Source organism: Cladophialophora psammophila (assembly GCF_000585535.1).
Source record: "Cladophialophora psammophila CBS 110553 chromosome Unknown aczJe-supercont1.11, whole genome shotgun sequence".
In the NCBI taxonomy this organism is placed as follows: Eukaryota; Fungi; Ascomycota; class Eurotiomycetes; order Chaetothyriales; family Herpotrichiellaceae; genus Cladophialophora; species Cladophialophora psammophila.
Window position 1 is genome coordinate 144987 of NW_006912932.1, and position 22622 is coordinate 167608.

The following is a 22622-nucleotide window of genomic DNA, read 5'->3' on the forward strand; positions in this document are numbered from 1 at the left end:
CTCATATCGAATGGCCTAGAAGTCCTGTAGCAGGTATTGCTGCATGTTCCTGGTACCTGAAACTATACCTGGTAAGCTTTAGAGGATCGCCTTTGTGGTCGGATGGTCTAGGCCATGAAAGTCAAAGCAGAGATGGTGGAGGAGGGCGAGGAGGGCGAGGAGAGTGAGGAGGCGAGGAGGGTAAGGAGGGCTTGGGAGGGCTTGGATGGAGAAGGCAGCAAAAAGTGGTGACGTGACGTGTGAGGAGCGGAATCGGCTCGTCATCGCCAGTGTCACTTGCCAGTGAGAAGTGAGAGGGTTGCCCTTATTTGCCTTATTGCACTTACCATTCCTTGCTTGGGTCTCTTGCAAAACAACAACCGACTGCGTCTCTCATCCTCTCTTCTCTACAGACTAGGACTCTTCTTCAATCTTTTGCCTTATTTCCCTCTCCTTTGGTTAACGCTCCAAGATCTCCCTTACCCGCCGTCCCCCTTCTCTTCTATGTTCAGGATGACATAGCTTGCGCTCACCAACTACAACTTGAACCAACGACAACCTCCCGGTCTTCAAACCTCCACTCAACCTCCATAGCGGCAGCAAGCTCGATGCGCCTTTCGTCTCCTGCCATTGCAGCTCTTGCTGCCATCGCCGCTGCCCCGCTTGCCCTGTGCTCTCCTCCTACGCCTCTTCATGAAGCCGGCCGATGCGCCATCCGTGGCCATTGTGGCAAACAAGGCTTCTTCGGCTCTGATCTACCCTGTCCTGACAACGGAAAAGCCACGGCGCCTCCAGACATTGTGCGCGAAAAGCTGGTCGGTTTATGCGGAGTAAAATGGCAAGAAACTGATGTCTGTTGTGACGAGGACCAAGTGGACGCCCTCCAAAAGAATCTAAAACTGGCCGAAAGGATCATAGCATCGTGTCCAGCCTGCAAAGAGAATTTCTTCAACCTATTCTGCACATTTACCTGTTCTCCCGATCAATCGTTGTTCGTCAATGTCACCGACATCGGCAAGGCCTCCAACGGCAACGACGTGGTTACAGAGCTAGATAACATATGGTCAAAAGAATACCAAAGTGGGTTCTATGACAGCTGTAAAGAGGTAAAGAACGGCGCCAGTGGTGGCAAGGCAATGAGTTTCATCGGAGGCGGCGCAACCAACTACACAGAATTTCTCAAGTTCCTGGGCGACAAGAAGTTGCTGGGAAGCCCTTTCCAGATCAATTTTCTCAAGAAGCCTCGCTCGGGAGACGGCCAGGGTATGGAGGCTGCCGACCCTCGCGTCTATGCCTGCAACGATACCAACCCCAAGTTTCGATGCAGCTGCGTTGACTGCCCCGAGGTGTGCCCGACGTTGGAGCCCGTCAGTTCGGTTGACCACTGTCACATCGGAAAGCTTCCATGCCTCTCTTTCGCCGTCATCATCATCTACTCGATCTGCCTGCTGCTTCTTGTTGTGACTATTTCCGGTCATGTGGCGTATCAAAGACACAAGAAGTGGAAGAGCGAGAGGCTCCAACTGCTCCAGGATTCAGCCCCTAGTGACGACGAGGACGAGGGCGACCTTGTCAACAATGCGGGGGTCCTTGATCGACCGCAGAGAAATTATTACCTCAACCAGATACTGGACCAGGGGTTTCATGCCCTGGGCGGATTCTGCGCCCGTTACCCGGCCCTGACCATTGGTACAAATATTGTGGTGATCGGACTGCTCAGTCTCGGGTGGCTGAGATTTGAGGTTGAAAGGGATCCGGTCCGACTGTGGGTCAGTCCGAACTCGGATGCTGCGCAAGAGAAGGCCTTCTTCGACAAGAGTTTCGGTCCATTTTACAGGACAGAGCAAGCGTTTCTCGTCAACGACTCGTCCCCTGACAGCTCAGTTTTGAGCTACAACAACCTCGAATGGTGGTTTGACATCGAACAACGCATCTCGCGGATGATGTCGCCCGAGAATGGCGTCAAGCTTGACGACATTTGTTTCAAACCAACGGGCTCTGCATGTGTGGTGCAGTCTGTCAGCGGGTGGTTTGGCGCTGGCCTGATGGATGATTGGAAAGAACAAATCGAGCATTGCGCAGCTCATCCCGGTGACCAGATGTGCCTCCCCGAGTTCATGGATCCCCTCCAACCGGGACGGGTCCTTGGGGGCTACGGTAGCATTGACGACGTAGCCGATGCAAAAGCATTGATCACAACATGGGTTGTCAACAATGATCAGCCCGGCACTGAGGCAGAGGCGAGGGCCGAAGAGTGGGAGCGCGCCCTTAAGCACGAGCTTCTTATCTATCAGGAATCCGCCGAAGCGCGCGGGCTGCGGCTCTCTTTCAATACCGAGATCAGTCTCGAAGAAGAGCTCAACAAGTCGACCAACACAGATGCGAAAATTGTGGCCATCAGCTACGTTGTCATGTTCATTTATGCCTCGCTCTCATTGGGCTCGACAACTCTGTCATTGAGATCACTTCTCAGCAACCCTGCAAATGCTTTCGTCCAGTCCAAGTTCACATTGGGTGTCGTGGGTATTCTGATCGTGCTGATGTCTGTCTCTGGCTCGGTTGGCCTCTTTTCTGCGGCCGGAGTGAAAGTTACACTCATCATCGCCGAAGTTATTCCATTCTTGGTCCTTGCCGTTGGTGTGGACAACATCTTCCTGATTGTCCACGAGTTTGAACGTGTCAATGTCAGCCACCCAGATGAAGAAATTGACGTGCGTGTTGCGAAGGCCCTCGGAAGAATGGGGCCCAGTATTCTCCTGTCCGCATCTACCGAGACGATTGCCTTCGCCATGGGCGCGTTTGTGGGGATGCCTGCGGTGAAGAACTTCGCGGCGTATGCCGCAGGTGCTGTATTCATCAATGCTGTGTTGCAAGTCACGATGTTTGTGTCCGTCTTGGCCCTCAATCAAAGACGAGTCGAGAGCCTCCGGGCAGACTGTTTCCCGTGTGTGACGGTCAGGGGAGCTAATTCCACGGGGATGCCGGGTGGCCATTTCTTTGGCAGTGACGAGGAAGGCTGGTTGCAACGGTTCGTCCGCAAAGTATATGCACCAAGTTTGTTAGACAAGAAGGTCAAAACCCTCGTTATTGCCTTCTTCGTGACCCTTTTCGCTGCCGGGATTGCACTCATTCCGAAGGTGCAACTTGGACTCGACCAGCGCATTGCAATACCCGAGGATTCGTACATGATCCAGTATTTCAACGACCTGTACGACTACTTTGGATCTGGACCACCAGTATATTTTGTCACCCGACATCTCAACGTGACGGCGAGAGAACATCAACGAGAACTATGCGGCAGGTTCACCACATGCGACGAGTACTCGCTAGCGTACATCCTTGAGCAAGAGTCGAAACGCCCTAACGTCAGTTATATCAATGCTGCCACGGCAAGCTGGATTGATGACTTTTTCTATTGGCTTAATCCAATTTCGGACTGTTGCAAGAATGAAAATGGGGATACTTGCTTCGGCGAAGACGACTGGAACATCACTCTCTCTGGCATGCCTGAAGGGGAGGAATTCGTTTATTATGCGAGGAAGTGGATTCACGCTCCTACCGATGAAGAATGTCCAAACGGGGGACAAGCCGCCTACTCGAATGCCGTGGTCATCGACAAGAATAATACTGATATCCCGGCAAGTCATTTCCGAACATTCCATACACCCCTACAAGGCCAGGACGACTTCATCAACTCGTACGCGGCAGCCAAGCGGATAGCAAATGATATTTCTGCACGTCACAACGTCGACGTATTCCCCTACAGCAAACACTACATTTTCTTCGACCAGTATAGCAGCATCATTCGTTTGACTGCGACGCTTCTATGTGTGGCTATTGCAATTATATTTGTCATTTCTTCCTTGTTACTGGGCTCTCTACTTACGGGGATTGTTGTCGCTGTGACAGTCGTCATGATTGTGGTGGATATTATTGGTGTCATGGCGGTTGCTGGCGTGTCGCTCAATGCGGTATCATTGGTAAACTTGGTTATCTGTGTCGGCATCGGGGTGGAGTTTTGTGCACACATTGCTCGAGCGTTCATGTTCCCCAGCAAGTCGATCATGGAGCGGGCAAGGCACAAGTTCCGAGCAAGGGACATCCGAGCTTGGGCGGCGTTAGTTAATGTGGGTGGGAGTGTCTTCAGCGGTATCACAGTCACCAAGTTCGTCGGCGTGGCTGTGTTGGCATTCACCAGGAGCAAGATCTTTGAGGTCTATTACTTCCGCATCTGGCTGGCGCTCGTGATCCTTGCGAGCACCCATGCATTGGTGTTTCTGCCAGTGGCTTTGAGTTTCGTTGGAGGTGACGGTAGGTGTCTCCCGTTGCATGATAACAGAGAATTGAGCTAACTTCTGTTGACAGGATACATTGATCCCGAGAGTGAGGGAGGCCTCGAAGAGGACCTCGCTAGTCGACGATATCGAAGTCTGTTACCGGATGACGATTACTACGACTCAGACGACGAATAACAAGGACTAACATAAATAGATGGCTAGCGATCTGAAAGAAAATGCATTCGTTGACCTAGGCTATCAATCTGGCGGTGTCCGCCTTTGAGCAGCCTTGTAGACAGGCATTTCTCTGCACTGCGTTGTAGTCTCGATCGATCGCTAGTTGTCAATGTCTACGTGGAACTTTTCGTTGTTACTTGTTACGTCTTTCGTTCCCTCGATAATTTGACCTTCCCAGGAGGGATACGTGGTCCTATCCCAAGTTTGAGGTCAGTTTCAACTTGAAATTGAACTTCCAAGTTCAGTTGATTGTATCTCAGCCATCGTCAGCATCATCCACATCCATGATGCTCCTCCTTCTCCTTGTCCGCTCTCTGCCTTGAGGAGCTGGCCGCGGCTGCTGCTGCTCCGAGGCGATCCTCGGAGTGCGGCGTTCCTCTTCGTCCGCCAGTTGCGTCTGGGGAATCATTCCCACTTCCGCCGCGCGGAACACCCTCTCTGCTTTGATCGGATTCGGGGTGTGCCTGCGAGCAGAGGAAGGGCTCGAGCCGAGGCCTACAGGCCGTTTCTGCGTGCCGCGATTTATACCCTCGCGGTCGTCACTGTCATCATCATCGTTATCGACGTCGCTCGTGGCGATATCGTCCTTCTGTGCCTGCGCAAGTAGTCTTGCGACGCGTCTCTTCAGGGCTGGGTTCTCGACCAGATCGTCCTGCACGAGGGGGACGTTGCATTCGGGGCATTTGACCTGTTTGACGCGGATCTGGCGTTCGCGTTGGGGTCGTTTTTTGTCGCTCAGCTGGCTCAGCTCTGCGAGTTGGGTGGGCGTGAAGGGCACGAAGCTCGTCGAGGTCGTCAGCATCGAAAGGATGGCACCGCGTTCGTAGCTGTGGTTGCAGTTCTTCGAGGTCACTGGGTCGACGTAGGGGAGCAAGGTGATGGGGCACTTGAGCCGGGTTTTCTCGGCGGCGATTTCGAGGTCGTTGTCATCCGAAGATCCTGCTTCGTTCGCGCCTCTCGAGCGCCGATCAAGGGCATGACGCCTTCGCAGACGTTGACTAGATGACAAGCTCCCGCGTCCTTCTTCTGCGGCGAACCACAGACTCTCGTCGGGCATGGGAGGCGCGGATTCTCCTGGGTTGTTGGCGTCGTAGAGCACTCGGTACCACCCCCTGTAGTCGTTGTTACGTGCATATCTCTCTGTCAGGGTCTTGGACGTCCACGCCCGCGATTGTTGAGTCAGGGCTGTAGAGAGCTGGATGTGTGGCGTGTCAACCGGCTGAACCCTCGGGAACAGCGATGTCTGGCGTGCCCGCCGGAGAGACGACCTGGCTTCTGCGCCCTCCTGCTCCTCATCGCCGCTGTAACCATCGTCCACGATGGCCCTTTGCCTAGTTCTTCTCGATGGCGTGGGACTTGCCGTCTGAGAATTGCTCCGCTGCTCGTCCGTTGTGTCGTGCGCTTTCTCCACGACCGTCTTCAGGGTCTCAGGATATTTGGCAAGCCAGGCCATATCGTCGATGACTCCGCGGATACTCAAGTCCATCCTCTTCGTGAGAGCCGCGACCCTTTGTTGAAATTCCTCATATCTCGCATCCGCCTCTGTGTTGTTTTCTTCTGCTTCATTCTCGGTGCCCCTAGCGTCTACGCGGCGAGCTATGATTTTGGAGTGCCTGACCTTGTGGAGGTAGGCCCGGTCGTTGAGTTCTCCTGTAATGTCTGTGAGACGCTCTGCGGCCTTTTTCAGATATTCACGGGCTTTCATTTCGCGGTCTCTCTCGTGTTGAAGCTGGCCGAGGAGAAAAAGCGCTTCGTCGTTGAGAGGGGCCAGCAGCGGCTGAGGTTCAAATCGTTTGGGCTCTTCAGATCTTCTGGGCGCCATGGCGTTAGGACTTGGTCGGGGGAGGGGGAAGATGTGGGATGATTGAATTGTTGCTGAGGCAGTCTGGGCCTTTCAGCGCGTCAAGTTCGGCGCGTCGTGTTTAATTGAAGCTAAACCCTTTTTGGCATCCTCCTTTCGCTCGAGAGTGCAAAACTTGACTTCATTCTCTTCCTATTTCTGTTCTATTTCTCACTGATGTTGCCAGCCTATCTCAAGGCTGCCTCTCATTAGCCAACTCCGTTCTCGCCCTTCTTTGGCCTGGCTGATTGCCCTCATCGAATGTCCTGCAGATCGCTATCCTGTCGTATTCGTATCCTGGGATCTTGGTGCCATGGCCAAGTCTGCGTCATACAGTGGGCCGGCGAGGCTGACTCCAGGCAACTTGGATCTTTGACGCCGATCCCCCCATTGGCACTCTCTCGAATACGAAAAATACTGCTTTTGAAAAATGCTGCTTGGGAATATGCAAACCCACTGGATGCTTTGTCTTGTTCCTCTCCTTGATGTCTAGTATTTCCACAATCCAACGGCCCGTATTCGCGTCCTCATGTAATTAGGTGGTAACGATTCACAAATCGAACTACTATCAAAACAAGGTATACAAGTATATAAGTTTGCCCTGTTGCCTCTTCAATATCCATTTTGGAATATATGTTTGAACCTCATCGGCGCTATCTGCAATGCTTGTCACGATGCTCAAATACATCTTGCTTCTCCTTATTCCACATGTCTGCTGGGCTTCTACGCCCCCGCGCCGTCCACGTTGCAGATACGGAGACCCTTGCTGGCCTGATTGGCAGACATGGCAAAAATTTAACAACAGTATCTCAGGCCGTCTTGTGCGGACCTTTCCCTCAGCAGCTGTTTGCCACCAAGAGCACTTTGACGCCGAAGGTTGCAAACAGGCAAGACAGGAATGGGACAATAGTTTTTGGAGAACTAATCAGTCTGGGGCATATACGGCCATCGTATGGGAGCTGGGCAACCAGCAGTGCTTCATCGACTCATCAAGCACTACACCGTGCCAACCGGGGTTTGGTAATGCGAGCCAAAATTGAATTTAAAGTCTCAGAAGTCTATGCTGATGCTGACAATAGTTCCACATTACTCTGTGGCGGCGACAACTGTGGCAGACATCGAAGCTGCAATCAAATTCGCCAACGAGAAGCATCTATACCTTGTGGTGAAGAATACTGGTCATGACCAGTAAGTCTACTTCGGGAGATTGACGTGCCTAATGTCTGAACCCCTGCATAGTCTCGGGCGGTCGAGTGGTCGAGGCTCTTTCTCTATATGGACTCATAACTTGAAAGGAAGACAATGGACAGACAGCTACATCGTCGAGGGAGCTCCTGCAGGGAGCCATGGTGTTCCTGCCGTTACACTGCAAGCAGGGGAGCAGTGGCTAGGTATATATGTGTTTTCCAGGTACCGACTGGTGTCTTCGCTAACAGCTCTAGATGTGTATCGGGCTGCGTCTGAACAGCGGGTTATCGTGGTTGGCGGTCATGCAAGGACAGTTGGTGCTGCCGGAGGATGGTTGACTGGGGGCGGTCACTCTGCCTGGTCCAATCTCTATGGTCTGGGCGTTGATAGTAATTTACTTCAGTATCATCGCCCATTGGACATCGCTGACGACATGGTGGCAGATGTATTGGATGTCAAATTGGTCAACGCACAGGGAAAACATGTGACTGTCAATCAGTATACTGATGCCGACTACTTCTATGCCTTGCGTGGCGGAGGAGGAAGCGCATGGGGTGTTAGTCCACATGGAGCAGAGGGATGAGGCTCGTTCAAGCTGACTGGAAGTAGGTCATAACCTCGGTGACTTATCGAACTCACCCCGAACCAACCCATATTCAGGTTGCGGCAATACAGATCAATGCTACAACCAATTCGACCCTTCGTCCGGTCCTAGAAGGCTCCCTCGGTGCATTGGTGAACATGACAGACGCCGGTTATACAGGCTACGGGTACCTCACCAATGGCTTTTCCGGCCTGTTCATTCGACCTGGAGGTACCGAAGCAGAGTTGTCTGAAGGTTCCACTGCCTTTCAGCGACTTGGACAGATTGATGGCGCGAACTTCGCCATGGTCACCTTCAGTTTTCCTCGCTGGATCGACTACTGCAATGTATTTCTTCAGGATCCAAATATCGCCATGAACGTTATGGATTCATCTCGACTTCTTACTCCGGATATGGCATTTAACAAGTCAGGTGAGATCATCGACATGATGTTGGAGTTCGGTCCAGAACATTATCCATCATTCAATTTCAGTCAGTAGTGACCACTGTTTAAAATAACATCTCCTAACACCATCTTTCAGTTGGACACGTTAACTCGGCAACGCGAGACAACACTTCAGTCCACCCATCGTGGCGGGACGGCCGAGCGATAATGAGCTTCGGTACCAACTGGGAAGATGAAGCACCTGAAACCGAAAAGCACCAGAAGAGGCTCCAACTCGTTGAGATGAGCAAGCGCTGGACCAAAATTGCCGGACCAGACGCGGGGACTTATGTGAATGAAGCAAATCCGTAAGCTTGAGCTCCCTTGACCCTGACGATACTTCTCCGGTGCCTAACCTACCCACAGTTTTGAACCTAACTGGCAGAGAGTCTTCTGGGGATCCAATTATGACCGCTTGTTAAAGGTTAAGGAGGCCAGAGATCCAACGAACCTATTTGTCTGCAACCGCTGCGTGGGTTCGGACGTGGTATATGAAGCGTGAAGAGTAGGAATCGCGTCCGAAGATAATTGTGTTGAGCAGGCAGCTGCGGACTTTGACAATACCGAGGAGGAAATAGTAAAATCGTACTATTAATAATAGCTTCTTGAACCGACAATGTCGTATCTGGCAAGGCTGGCCAGCTGATTGTGATGCGTCCCATGTTGCCCATGTCCCTGCCATGTCGTCTCCTAGACCTTCAGCCTCGCGCTAGCTCCATGTCTTGGCATTTTAACCTCAACTTCAATCCATCTTCCCACAGCTCTCAAAGCTTCCAGGGACATTCATATCCTCCCATAGCCTGTGAGGGGAGGCAATCGATCTCCTCTCCCATTGACATATTGTCGCTCGCTATATTCCATCTGCTCAGCAGTAATGCCCACAAGTCGAGAAGGTGCGCCAACGGCGTCTGCCTCATCCCACGACCCGGGGCGCCAACACAACGCGTCTTGGATTAGTCACATGCGGACCAGCTGGGTTCATGATGCCCGCTCACCGTATCTGTCTACCTGCCAGAGAATCATTCCGGAGATAAGAGAAGGGAAGATGCCTGGGTTGTCTTCCCTGAGCAAGGTCCAGGTTTTGATACAAACGCTTTCCACTTTCCGAACCCCGCCCTGACTCTCCTCAAAATTCTAGCTGACGGACTCTCGCAGCTATCCGAATCTGTTCAGTTGAATATCTCCAATCTTTCGTATGGCATCCTTGGCAGATTTCTCTTATGTTATCACCTTTAAAGACTCTCATCTACCTCTCTTGTTTCATTACATTCACTGGATCTATCTTAGACTTCTTTCCTTTGCCATTTGCCAATCTTCTGTCCATTTCTCCTCGGTAGCTTGCTTAGGTCGGCGTCGCCCTCCAGCCGATCTACATTTCTCCTGCCCACCTCAGTCGCCCTCCCCTCTTCTCAGAGTTCTTGGGACTTCAACTCCAGTGATCGACCTCATCAGACTGTCTGTATCTTCAAATACTGCAGCACTTACTTCATCTCATCTACTTAGCTTCTTTGATGTTACAGCACATCCAAGTGCGGGACAATTCGTTCACTTGGCGATGCTTAGATACTTCTGTTGCGACTTGAGTTCGAGCCCTGCCACCGATCTTCAATTCACCAAGCCTCGGCATAAGTGACAGGTCTCATGCACTCCGCGCAGCTGATCAGCGATCTCTTGTGGCTCACTTGACTTACAGCTCATTCGATCATATTCTGCTCCGTTGCTGCTTGCAGGGTGGCTCCTTTGCTCTTCAACTTTGGGCGGGACCTATATACAGCACTTTCCGTCGCTCCCTCAGTCTCAGCCAATGTTTCGCAACAATGGGGGCTAATAACTCGAGGTTCGACAGCGACTTCCCTCCTCTCTCCGATCAGTCTGACAGCAATTTCGTCCGACCTCCTCTTAGACCGCCAACCTCTACGACCTCATCGTTTCGAAATTCAATCCAGACAGCTGCTTCTTCATCAGACCACCGGCAACCAATTCGGATCGCCTTTGCCTCGCAGCACAGCATGTCATCTAAGGCCCCAATACCAGCGAGACGTCTGCCCGGAGTCGAAGGTCGTCAGACCATCAAATCACAAGCTTCACAGGTAACTGGTTGGCGGATCGTTGACGACTCTGACGAGATCTACGAGTCGTGTGACACTGAAAATTCGGTTCTACCAAAACGTCCTCCTCGCTCTTTGCCCAATCCTCAGACGGATGCAAGTTCTCCTGCTCTCGATATAGAGCCTTCATTGGCAGAAACCCACGGCGCCTTCACCGACCAACGGTCACTTTCCCTATCAAATCAAAAGGCTCGTTCAACCCTTCTAGACCCTTCAACAATCGAATCCGAGAACCTTCTCAGCAAACGTCCCGTACCTTCCTCGCTGGAGCCAAAGAAGAAGCGTCGTCTTGTTCCCACAAAACAGGCAAGCGAAATCGCTAATCAAAAATTCGAGACCTTCACAAAGGCTCAGTTTGGATTCGTCAATCCGTTCCCCGGTGGCTTCCCCCTCACTGATGACGAAAATTGTTTACTTCCTGATCCCCATCCCGGTTCATCTTTCTATCAAGACGCTGACCATGAAGACGAAGGCTACTGGTCAAAGATTGTGAGTCCGGAGAATTCCGGTGTAGGTGAGACTGCAGATGAACAGGGAGAGCGTCTGAAAAGGTTGTTATCGAGATTTCACCAGGGAAAGCCGACGTCAGAACCAGCAGCGCCGCCCAAAAAAGGATCAACCCCAAACTTGACTGAAGAAGAATGGCTCTTGAAGCAAGCTCGCGAATGTATGCTCAAAGAGCAAGAAGCTGGAGCAAAACGGAGCAAAGAACTCCGAGAGAAAGCTCTGCGGCGACGCGGGCTTTTAGCGTTACCGAGTAGTAGCTCAAGCTCGGAACAATGCAAGACACCATCTGATGCAGATGTCAACAACAGCTCCAACAATGACCTATTCTCGGAGCAAAGTAACGTATTGTCTGACACGGAGGCCGGCAACGGCTCTAATAACGACCTATTCTCGGATCGGGGTGGGGCATTGTCTGACGCGGATGTTGATACTCATTCCAACAACGACCTGTTTTCTGACGATGACCCCCAAGCACAGAGCAGGGATGATCGCTTGGATATAGCACAAGAGCATGCCCGAAAGGACTCGGGACCCATGGCACATGAGCATATCAAAAAGAACTCAAGGCCCGCCCGGACAGAGATATGCGACGAATTGAAGCGGGTCAGAAGCGAGCAGCCCGATCCAGTCCCTAGGGTGCTGACTAATCAAACCTACAACAGGACAAACCAACACACGAGGGATGCCAGCATGCGAAGCCGGCAGTCGAATAGTAACAATGAACGTCAGCCGTTCAGAACTGAATCTCCATCCTTGCACGTGGAAGGCTGCCACGGTCTAGCCTCAAATTGTGAAGGGCTAAGTCTACATGCAAAAGAGAAGCGCTTGTGTGAGGCAGAACAGGGTGAATGTTCCGGGCTTACGGTTGGAGGAAGCGTGAGCAACCTAATCTTAAGTGGTCAGTTCATCGCAAATGACGGAATTGATCCTAGAGCCCAGCGTGGTGATGTTGTTAAAACAACTGATGATCGCGCGAACCCCTTGAAACCCGAAAGAGAACGACAAGGATTGGGTGTTAGGGCTAGTGCTGGAGATAAAGACAAAAGCAGTCTATCCATTCGGCCTCTGTCTGGTCTTGAGATGCTGGCGGCGAAGGGAGGAGCTATGGATGACCATAAGAGCGAGTCCAGGGTGTCTGGTGGAGTGTCTGGTGGACCTATTCCTAGCCATAAGACGCTTACAGTAAAGCGAGGCGCATCGCCTATCGATCCTGGAGACGCAAAATCCCAAATGAGGCAAAAGCCGGTCGCAGATTCAGCATCGTCCTTTGCTCCAGGTCCCAGTGGAGGCCTAACACTCCCTAAGAATTTTGACCAATACTCGGAAGAGGAGAAAGAAGTGATTGTTAAACACGAAGTTGCAAAGGAGAGGAAGAGAGACCTAGACGCTCTTGGGAGCGTGTTCTGGACATTCGCACAATTACGATGCTTCTCGGACCGCGAAATGACTGAAAGAACTATACAGACGGAAACAAATGAGCTTTACGAGATTGGGAAATTTATTGCTCTCGTCATTGAGCAGGGGAGACCCGGCAAGATCCGAAGGACACGTATACAAGACATTCGCGACAATATCAGAAGACGGGTACAAAAGGCAGCAGAGAGCTCGGAAGAGCCGAGCGACGTTGCAGTCTTAACAGAAATGAGGCGCACCTTCAGTCAAAAGCATATTGATATCATCGACGATGAAACACCCAAAATCCAAGAGGAAATTGATCACTGGGGAGCGCTACGTAGTACGCGCAGCACTAAGCGGCACAACGCGAGGACCAGAGGCCACAGGAAGGAGCGAACCAAAGAGCGAAAAGAAGAGAAAGCCAATAAAAAACAAGTCCGCTTTGCAGACGAAGGGACACAGATTATCCGAAGTAAGCCACCGAAGAGCAACCCGATTAAAAACGGACAAACGCAAGCCGATCGTCAAGAGGAACTCATCGAGAAACTTAGAGCTCAGTTAAAACTCTTTGAGACAGCCGACCAAGAAGAAGTGGAGGAAATTCAGAACCGAGTTGCTGAGATTGAAACAGAGCTCGAGCGCGCTAGTCAGCACGCAGACGGAGATGATAGTGAAGAAGACGATGGTGCGGAGTTTGTCTTTGGGGCTGGACACGATGTCTTGATGGTGACAACAGCTCGCGGCCGCATGGCCGAGGAATCAAATATGGAAGAAGAACAGGATATTGAAGAAATCAACCGTCTCGAAGATGGGCGCCAAAAAGAAGCAGGCACTTATGCGTTACAACGTCAGCGTGTCGAGAAGCCAGCATCCAGTCAACAAAAGTTTGACCCAGGACTGCTGAAGCAGATGCAGCTCAAGAAGAGCCAACCCTTGCAGAGTCAAGGTTTCGACCCGGAGCTTTTACGGCAGATGCAACTCAAGAGAGATCAGCAACTGGAAGCAGCGACAGACCCTACAATTATTGATCGAGACGCTGTAGGCGAGTCGGATAGCGAAGGCGATGCGGCGTCGGGAACCACATCGGATGAAGACGAAGATCGACAAGTCTTCAGATACACCGTCTGGGGCGCATTCGTAGGTGTGGAGATTTACAAGAATGCCGATCATTATTACTTCATGAAGACTTACAACGTCTCAAGGGCGCAGGACAAAGTCAGAGAGATAATATCTGCCATTCACCAGTATGCATCGTCAAAGAATGGGACCGAACTTGACAGGGTGAACGTGCAAACTGAGTTACACTACGAATTGATGGAGCAACACATTGTCCTTGGTGAAGACTCTACAGTTGAAGCCAGAGTATGGATCGAGCGAGACTTGGTGGATCTGAAAGAGAAAGCTTTCCGGGCTGCGAAAAGACAAAGAGCGGTGAAACGAGTCGCGACGTTTGCGGTCTATTGGGAAAAGACTGTCACTCCCCTCATTCGCACGGAAGAGACCAACGACACCGACCCAGACGGGTTTGCCGATCTGTTTGAAGAGTCTCCAGAGGACAAAGCCAAAGCTGAAGAACCAGTCACCACGAGCATCTCACAAGACCAGATCGAGTTCTTCACCACGCCGATTCTGGCAAACCGTCACGCCAAGGACCTGTACCTCACATGGCACTTTACATTCCTCCCTGGCTGGCAAAACGAGGGATACAGACGTCTTGAGGACGAGTCGATGGAGCAGTATTTGGAGGAACTGGGGAGTTGGGGCCTGTTTATTCGGGAAGAGGGCTTTGATCGGGTCGACGTCGACGAGAGCGGGGGGGAGAGACGGGTAGAGGAAAAGTTCAAAGTCTGGGTGAAGAAGATCGCAGTGAAGGGGCCGGGGAATTGAAACTCTGCGACGCATGCGCGCACGCTCGTTCTTGTCTTCGCAGTTTCCCCGTGTTTTGGGTTGGGTCGCTATTGGAAACCTGGAAGCGGCGGGTGCAAAACAATTGCTCTGCTGGGCTGGAAAAATTTGGGCACAGTGTGGTTGGATGTTGAACTTATGGATTTTGTTTTTCTTCGCTAGTTCTTCTCAGTCGAGCTGCTCTTTCAAGTTCCGTTCGGTTTGGCATCGTGGGACACGTTCCAGGAAGGATGACGCCAGATGCATAAGATGAATGGCTGGCTGGCTGGCTGGCTGGAAGCTGGACCTTGTTTGCTCCATAGTAACAAGCAATCGAAGTTGGATGGCGACCGTCCTTCCATCCAATTCCCTTCTGTCCAAAGCTGCCCACCAAGGAATCAGGAAGATCAAATTCGATGAAAATCGCTGTATGAAATAAAACGCCTTTATTAGGACCCCCTGGTGGTGATACATGTCTCTCTCCCCCCCTTTGGCCAGATATCCTCCCGTGTGTCGTCTGACACGTATTGTAGCATCCTGTCTAGTCTAGGTACTTTCAGCAGACCCCCGGTGTGGTGGAGCCGCGTGCTTGAACAAGTCCTCCCTTCGCTGCCTCCGTGTCCAGTTCCTTTTTTTTTTTTCTCTCTTCACCGAGAGCAGTAGTCCTCCTGCTCGGCCAAGGACTCATCAAAGTCCCACAACAACTTATCCGTGTCCTCCTGCGTCTGTACCAGCCACGCGATGCACGGCATGGCAGCGTACGCCAACAGGACCATCCCGAACACCGGGCCGGCGACGACGTCGCGTCCCGTGAAGTACTGGACGATGCCGTCCCACCAGGAGCCCGTGCCCCAGGAGACCTGGGCGACGACGCTGGTGCCCAGCTCGACGGCCAGCAGCCACACGAGCGCCAGCACGCCGACCAGCACAGGCGTCGACGCCATGAACCGCAACCCGTTCTTCCACCAGCTGCCCTTCGGCTGCTTTTGGCCGGACTCCAGGTTCCACACTGTCACCTGCGCCGCCTGCCAGATGATGATCAGCATGATGGGCATCTCGAACAGCTCGGCGTACCGCGCCCCGATCAGTGGTTGTAGATAGGGGACGCGGATGGAGCCGAGGATCACGCCTGAGAGGAAGACGAGGGAGAAGTAGATGAGGGAGAGGGGGAAGGTCTGTTGTAGGACTCCCATTGTTGTTTGTGTGTTTTTGTTGTTGATGTTGCGGATGGATGGATGGCTGGATTGATTGTTGTTGTTGTTCAGATATGCTTGATAGATACCTCGAATGGGTTCGATGGGTGAGGATTTAATTGAGGATTGTCAATTGTTGTGTATTGCTGTGATGTCGGTTTTCCGATGATTTCCGTGTCTTAGAAAAGTCTTTGATCCAATGCACCCCGAGACGCCCTGTGAGATTATGTCCGGGTGTACAAATACCTTTTCTTTTTGGGTTTTCCTCCAGCCCCCGCCGGGAATGGGCGGGAATTCGCGCACTGAACTCAAAACACATGCAACAGCTCGACAAGAAACGCAAGATGAGAGTCCCGAGGTATTTTTCGCTGATTGTGGTACCCTGGACCAAGCAACACGGCGTGATCGTGCTTTGCTGGCTGACGTATGAAGGGACTTACCTAACACTTTACCCGCTAACCTCTACTTGTAAGGCTGGAAAACAGGCTACTTGGTATTGCATGGGCAAGCCTTGACAAATCGCCGACGAGGATGCGGTGACTTGAGCACATAATATGCTTCTCACGCCACCCAAGTAAAGTTAGTGCGCGAGAGAGTTCGTGAACATGCCACTCTCCGTAGATCATTTCCGGAAAAGCGGTCGATCCGGCCATCGCATTACCAGTACCTTGAATGAATGAGCATCTGGATGGCTTTTCGACTTGTCCGGAAACATACAAGTACAAGTCCAGTATGTTCAATGAATATTCTTCTCTTTTGGTTTTGTTGGCGGCTAACAGGATCCGGCACCCGCAATCCTTGCAGCCTTGCCAAGCCCCTTTTCCCTTCGGCCCCTGCTACAGCCTTGCGCTGGTGCCGAGGCTTGAACTCAACATCACGCCACCAATTTTTTGCACGAGCTGCATCAATTGCCTCATTCAACACCTCGGCCCTGGGATCAGGTGCCAATGCTGCTTGGCTGGATTCGTTGGCCGATTGGTGGGAGGATCAGCAAGTCACTTGCACGGGCGTTGCATCTTAAATGTTCTGATATTCCGTCATTGTCATGTTCGTGTGGAGCGGCTAACTGTCAGAGATTGAGGATTGAACTTGTGGATTGTCTATTGACGGCCGGCAGCAGCAGGTCTGATGGTTCAATCACTAGCTAGTGAAGGTTTGTATCCACTGGAGATGCCGCCTTGGGCCTCCATTCCTCGAGAAAGGCTTTCGTGGTCGCCGCCGCCGTGGCCGCGGCATACATCTGCCACTTTTTGTTTTTGTGGCTGTCGGCATAGTCACACACTCCCTTGATCACCAGAGTAGGAAAGAAGTCACAGATGCCAGAGCCCTCCATCTCAAATCCGATGATATCGTACTTTCGTGCAACTTCGTCTCGATGTGCAGCAGACTTCATCACAGTGTCACCCGATCCCATGTTGCCGATATGGATCGACGGGGAATATGACCATCCTTCGACTGTGCCTGCAGGTCGGGCGTGAGTCTTGCCCCGTGTACGTCGCACCAGGCCATCCGTCTCACAACCCAGGTCCTCACAACTGTTGTGAATGGCGTCGGAACATATGTGAAATGAGCCCTCACTTTCGCAAGTCTGGCAACTTTTGCGGTGCTTGTGGAGTGAAGAAGAGTCGAACAACTTGTCTGCATAGGGACCAGGGTAGGCCGATGTTTCGGCCTCTGCCTGGAGGCCTCTCAAAAGGAGATCTGTATTGAGTTCCAGCAAACGTCGATGGTGCCGTGTCTCCAGTTTCGCGAGAATCGATCGAATCTCTGCAGGTGGCTTCCCGCATCCACCTTCTAGACTATCTTTGGCTTCGAACACTGTTGGATATTGCCTGCCAAACTCGTATTGAATGAGTCCCCGACTAATAATGACGTCCCCTAGGAAGATTTCTCGCCCGGAGCGCCGATCCTGGGGCACTGCTCCACAGATCCCGATGACCAAAGCAAGTTGGATATTTTGATAACTAGAACGCAAACCCTGGGCAGCACCGGCGGCGTTGATTTTGCCCATACTCGGCATATGTACCACGACCACATTGTGGTGACCAATACGGCCTGCAGTGTAGGCATTAGGATCCTTCGCAGCCTTGCCATATCTCTGGGTGCCTTTTTCCCAGTGCTCGTCTAACAACGAAATGACAGCATCCGCTTCAATAGGCAGAGCGCAGATAATGGCAACCTCGAAGCCTAGACGATTGCTGGGGGGTATGTGAGTGGTAGGCCGGGTGATCTCAAGCTTCCGCGATGTCGAACTAGGCATATTACATCGTTCAGCAGTGCCGATCGCTTGTGAAGCAGGTTGGACTGCAGAGTTCCTAGCAGCGTCAGGCATCGTAACCCGAGTGGAAATGGAGCCCAGAATTACCTTATCCATGGTGGCTTCATCGAGCCGACCGTGCAGATATCATGGATCCATCCCGTGCCAGAAAGAAGATCTCCCAGTGGTGTTACGACGTCTTCGAAGATTATCCGACGCCTAGCTTCGATGTCGACTAATGTATGCCCACCGATGCGAGCTATTGGCCCCTTGAGAAACAATTTGTTGTTCACACAATTTCGCGTGGCATCCCAAAACGCTCTGTAGTCAAAACCGTCCCAAGGGACCGTTTTAGACAGAAACTGCCGAGCAGAATGCCAATCGGAGTTGAGGTTTTCGTGGTAATTGCTGAAAAGACTCCTCGCTCGCCTGCCAGTGCCGATTTCAATCAGCATCATTCCAAGGGCCAGTATTCGAGGATATCTGTGAATTTGCCCGATAACACTGCTAGTTTCGCTCTCAATAATGCTAGCATCTTCCCGTCGGACGGCTAAGTATGGTCGATTGATAAAAATTAAAGGCTCGACGTCGTCGTTGTCACACGCCAGCTCTTGCATAAAATGGATATCTTCAGCAGTCCATGATCTGGACATCCAGTCAGAGTCATAAAACTCCCAGGCGGATCTCGCAATAATATAGGCCAAAATGACCTTCATTTTATCAGACAGACGACCGGTCTGGAATGCATCGGACATACTGCGTGATGGACAAGCGAGGATGCGTTCTTTTAACGGCAGGCAGTCCTCAAGCAGCCATAACTGGTCCTCATGTACCTGCAGACATATCTGGGAACCGGATGCAGAACTCATATGACTGCACAGCTGTGTCTCTTTGACGGAAACTGAGGGTTGCTCCCCAATGTCTCGACAATCTTCTTGCTCTGTGAAAAAAATCATCTTTCTTCCCTAGGCATTCACTTTGCTGAATTCAGCCGACTGTGGCGTGTGGTTGGTCGGAAGGGATTGACTCACCTAGGAACCCGGAACTGCATATATTGCCACTCGATCCCGGTGAGAGACGAGGGAAATGCCGGGCGAGAGGAAAAAGCCATGTCAAAGCAAATATCTCTCTCTCTTACCGTCCAGAAAGGCTTCAGGCGCAGCCGAGATAGATGTCTCTTCTTGTCCATGACACCTTCAGCCTCGTCATCAACCCGGGCCACACAATGGCATCTGGAATACTTCTGCAGCGTCTGATATAATTTCTGGGCGATGCCTCTGGGGTAGCTATCCTCAGGAACGGCGTTCGCGATCCGGCGATGCCTCCCCGCTTGTCCAGTCGGCTGACCCCCGAATGCTTTTATAAGAGCAATGAGCTTCGGCAATCGTCCCTCAGAAGCATAGGCCCACAAGCCAGCTTCCAAGTCATGGTTCGTTTCGATGTGGGATTGCGATGTATCTGCAAGATAGAGCAGAAAGCCGAAGTCTTCACAAGGCTGTTCACGGTGCCACTGCCGATTTAGATCAGCTTCCAGATTTCGCTCGCAGGGAATGCTGACGAACGGTGCAGGCTCGTGCAAGCTCCCTGAGCAGTTTCCTGATTCTTCTCTCAATCCGGTCTGCCTGCAACGAACTGTCAACCCTTTGCAATATCCTCGAAAGGGCAGCTAGCTCCCCTCCCAAACTCCCAAGTTCTCGATCCAACTCCTTAATGCCTAGCAACGTGGCGACGTGCGCTATGGCGATCAAGGCATCGGGAGCGATGTCGACTATGTCTGAGCCATCGACTTTCTCACCTGCCATGATGCCGGTCTCGTGTTGAACGGTCTTCTCCAGGGGATTTCCATGACCTTGTGCATGAAGGAAGGAGAAAACGCTGTTCAGCCCACCGTGCCACCTTCTCTGTGTCCCGCCATCCCTGAAACGGAAAGAAATCCCCCGCATTGGACTGGCCTTCACCCTGGCCTCTTCACTCCTAAAAGCCTTTCCGTCGGCAACGTCTTGCCATCTTCTATCATCAGCATCGAGATTTCAATGACTGTCTGGCATAGCCGGAACCAGTGCATCGCCAAATAGCGGACAATATGCTAGGTCGCCCCTCGGCTGGTTCGGATGTCCTCATTGAAATCCGGAGATGCCAGGAGTTGTTCGAGGAATGCCTCAATATCCGCCTGCTGATGGAGCATGAGTGGGCCGAAAACAAGCTCGCACTTTTCAAGCTGTGGGCTTCTGGAATGGACGCTGTCGCACCGGACACAGACTCATTTTCTGTAGATGCCAGGGTTGGCCGAAAAACAGCGCTGGTGGATATCTTTGTTGGCCTTCTGCAAATGTTGGCTGAATTTCTTAAAGAGTGCCAGGCGTTGGGCAAAGAAGCTCTTCACGTAGAGGGGGTTGAGCAACACCTCGCTGGGGCAGCACGTAGGTCTCAGCAAGGAGAGCCAGATGCTATGTACAGGGGGAGAGCAGTGACTTACCGTCGGGGTCAAAGCCACCGAATCTCGAGGTCAATATCTCCCTGGTCTGATCAGTCCAGCCTAGGATGCGGATCAGATGGTACTGGTCAACCTGACGACGATCGGCTTGCCGAATCAATGAAGGGCGTTGAGTCAATGCTTTACCAATTGGACAATCTCAGCCTCGCGCTGCGGCCATCGGAAACTCCGTTTCCACTACAGGAAGCCGACTGGTATTTCAAACAATCGGAACACTCACATCTCAAGGCCTTCCTCACATCTTGGATCTTATCACATACAGGTACAGGACCTTCTGATGCCTTCAGCCCCGTGACCAATCAGCAGAGATTAACTTCTGTTCAACGGCGCTTGGTCTACGCAAATCTCAGGAGGCGCAACCGCTTCCTATATGCTCAAAAGCATTCTCAAAAGCCGTCTGTGAATGTTGAAGCTAGTCGAGCCGAGCCGACGTCGGTCTCAGAACCAGACACCAACTTGTCGCTATACGCTGATGCTCCTACCATCGCCGAGGCTTCAGTTCAGCAAGGGCCCTCTAACGTGGCGCAAGATGTAGCTGCCGACAGTCCAAGTGTAATGCGTCTAGGAGCCCCGACGGAGATAATCAACGACCAAATCGAAGAACAAGGCTCTTTGTTCATTCCCACTTCCTCAAATATGCATCATCTTGTGCCGCCCCCGATGCGTCCGAGAGCAAGGTCATTTGAATGCCCTTGCTGTTATCAGTTGCTTGATCCTACATTTTGCTCTGACAGTCTCTGGAGGTGAGAATGAAAGGGATTTGGGGCGCATGCCATGGACTAATCATGTCATAGGGGGCACCTTACTAGGGACATCCGCCCATATACGTGCATCTACGAAAAGTGCTCTAATCCGGAAGCCACTTTTGCCACACGGCAAGCCTGGATGGATCATATGACAGGAGACGAGCCTCTCAATGAGATGTCTTGGAGCTGCTTGATATGCGCTGATGGCATCAGATACCAAGAGAGCTCATATCTATCAGATCACATCATGGAAAACCACTCGGCATTCGTCACAATCGACCAGATGCCGACGTTACTTGACGCATCCCTGAGAACACTGTCGCCTGCATCTCTATCGTGTCCATTGTGTGGTCCCAACAGCAAGGTTGACCCAGAAACGGCTGGCTTCCCCTTGGACCACATTGCCGAGCACATCCATTCCTTCGCATTTCTGTCTCTTCCATGTGCGCCTGACACTTTCGCCGTGGACTCCAAGTCAATACAGGGCGCGAGCGAATATGCAGATGCGTGGCTAGAAGCCACTGAGATATACATGCTTGAACAGCGTAGGACAGTGAATGCGCCGGGCCGTTCTCTCCATGATGAGCAAGCTTTCGCTGAGATCGGAAGCATGCACGCCAACTCTGAGATGGATTCGGATCTGGGAGATTTGGGTAGTAAAATACCGGAAGTAATCCATCTTAAAGAAACCGATCAAAGAGAGATTCCCGATCAGAGGTCCCCCTTGGATCAGGCGACAAAGGATGACTGATTTCAAATCCAATGCCCCCGGCCAAGGCGTGTCTAGCAGAACATCTTTGGACGCACCCGACAAAGACGACGATAACCTCAAAAAAGAAGAAACCGTCATTGATCCACCGCGGTTGTTCCCAAAGTGAAGAGCGGAAGTCTCAACTTGTTTGCAGTAACGTCCATACGATAAGAACCCAACCACTGCTCTTCAAGATGAGTGCAGTATTCGGTTACCTGCCCGATAGCAGTTACCCAAGCGCGCGCCGTGAACCAAAGGCTACATGTGACTATCGGACGGGATTCGGACATACGTCTCAGGACGAGAAATAAGAGTCATTTTTATCAGCTTGCAACCTGAGGAGTACAGGTCTTAGACACATGGCCTGTCGTTTGACATATTGGAATCTGTATCTTCATGGTCCGGCTGGACCTGACATGGACCGCACGGTTTTTGTATGGAGAGCAACAACTCGGGCCCTAGTCTCGCTAGTCTCGTTGGGACGACTCCATCATATTCGCCATTTTCCCTCCCAACTTACAGAACTCTTGCCAAACGGTATGCTCGGGTAAAGGAAGTGGCACTATGACGTGGAAAAGCATGTCGTACTCGATTGCGACATAAGAGCCCTCAATGTGGATGGGTTGGCTGCTCTTCCACATGGAGCCGACCGCACCGAGTGAGACTGGAGTCTGTTTTCCCGAAGGAAATACAATTCCATCATTATCTACAGTGTCCAGCCGAATGGAGCTCTCTGAT

General features: G+C 51.8%; 8 protein-coding genes across 8 annotated transcripts; 4 read left to right on the forward strand and 4 right to left on the reverse strand.

Annotated features, from left to right (window-relative positions):
• Positions 1 to 587: 587 nt before the first annotated feature.
• A1O5_07261 (uncharacterized protein) lies at positions 588 to 4451 on the forward strand (the record flags this gene model as incomplete). The annotated part of the gene is made up of 2 exons (XM_007747850.1): positions 588 to 4290; positions 4345 to 4451. 2 exons carry the CDS (start codon positions 588 to 590, stop codon positions 4449 to 4451), a joined length of 3810 nt encoding a protein of 1269 aa, XP_007746040.1.
• Positions 4452 to 4749: 298 nt separating this feature from the next.
• Positions 4750 to 6315, reverse strand: A1O5_07262 (uncharacterized protein; the record flags this gene model as incomplete). The annotated part of the gene is made up of 1 exon (XM_007747851.1): positions 4750 to 6315. The coding sequence occupies one exon, from the start codon at positions 6313 to 6315 to the stop codon at positions 4750 to 4752; it is 1566 nt and encodes a 521-aa protein (XP_007746041.1).
• A 692-nt stretch (positions 6316 to 7007) lies between these two features.
• A1O5_07263 (oxidoreductase) lies at positions 7008 to 9051 on the forward strand (the record flags this gene model as incomplete). Its single annotated transcript, XM_007747852.1, has 8 exons — positions 7008 to 7353; positions 7413 to 7521; positions 7573 to 7724; positions 7776 to 7910; positions 7965 to 8077; positions 8131 to 8596; positions 8647 to 8857; positions 8916 to 9051. The coding sequence occupies 8 exons, from the start codon at positions 7008 to 7010 to the stop codon at positions 9049 to 9051; spliced, it is 1668 nt and encodes a 555-aa protein (XP_007746042.1).
• A 1507-nt stretch (positions 9052 to 10558) lies between these two features.
• Positions 10559 to 14446, forward strand: A1O5_07264 (uncharacterized protein; the record flags this gene model as incomplete). The annotated part of the gene is made up of 1 exon (XM_007747853.1): positions 10559 to 14446. The coding sequence occupies one exon, from the start codon at positions 10559 to 10561 to the stop codon at positions 14444 to 14446; it is 3888 nt and encodes a 1295-aa protein (XP_007746043.1).
• Positions 14447 to 15090: 644 nt separating this feature from the next.
• On the reverse strand, positions 15091 to 15636 carry A1O5_07265 (uncharacterized protein; the record flags this gene model as incomplete). The annotated part of the gene is made up of 1 exon (XM_007747854.1): positions 15091 to 15636. The coding sequence occupies one exon, from the start codon at positions 15634 to 15636 to the stop codon at positions 15091 to 15093; it is 546 nt and encodes a 181-aa protein (XP_007746044.1).
• Positions 15637 to 16780: 1144 nt separating this feature from the next.
• On the reverse strand, positions 16781 to 17968 carry A1O5_07266 (uncharacterized protein; the record flags this gene model as incomplete). The annotated part of the gene is made up of 1 exon (XM_007747855.1): positions 16781 to 17968. One exon carries the CDS (start codon positions 17966 to 17968, stop codon positions 16781 to 16783), a length of 1188 nt encoding a protein of 395 aa, XP_007746045.1.
• Positions 17969 to 17997: 29 nt separating this feature from the next.
• Positions 17998 to 18648, reverse strand: A1O5_07267 (uncharacterized protein; the record flags this gene model as incomplete). The annotated part of the gene is made up of 1 exon (XM_007747856.1): positions 17998 to 18648. The coding sequence occupies one exon, from the start codon at positions 18646 to 18648 to the stop codon at positions 17998 to 18000; it is 651 nt and encodes a 216-aa protein (XP_007746046.1).
• A 1328-nt stretch (positions 18649 to 19976) lies between these two features.
• Positions 19977 to 21884, forward strand: A1O5_07268 (uncharacterized protein; the record flags this gene model as incomplete). The annotated part of the gene is made up of 2 exons (XM_007747857.1): positions 19977 to 21130; positions 21182 to 21884. 2 exons carry the CDS (start codon positions 19977 to 19979, stop codon positions 21882 to 21884), a joined length of 1857 nt encoding a protein of 618 aa, XP_007746047.1.
• Positions 21885 to 22622: the final 738 nt, after the last annotated feature.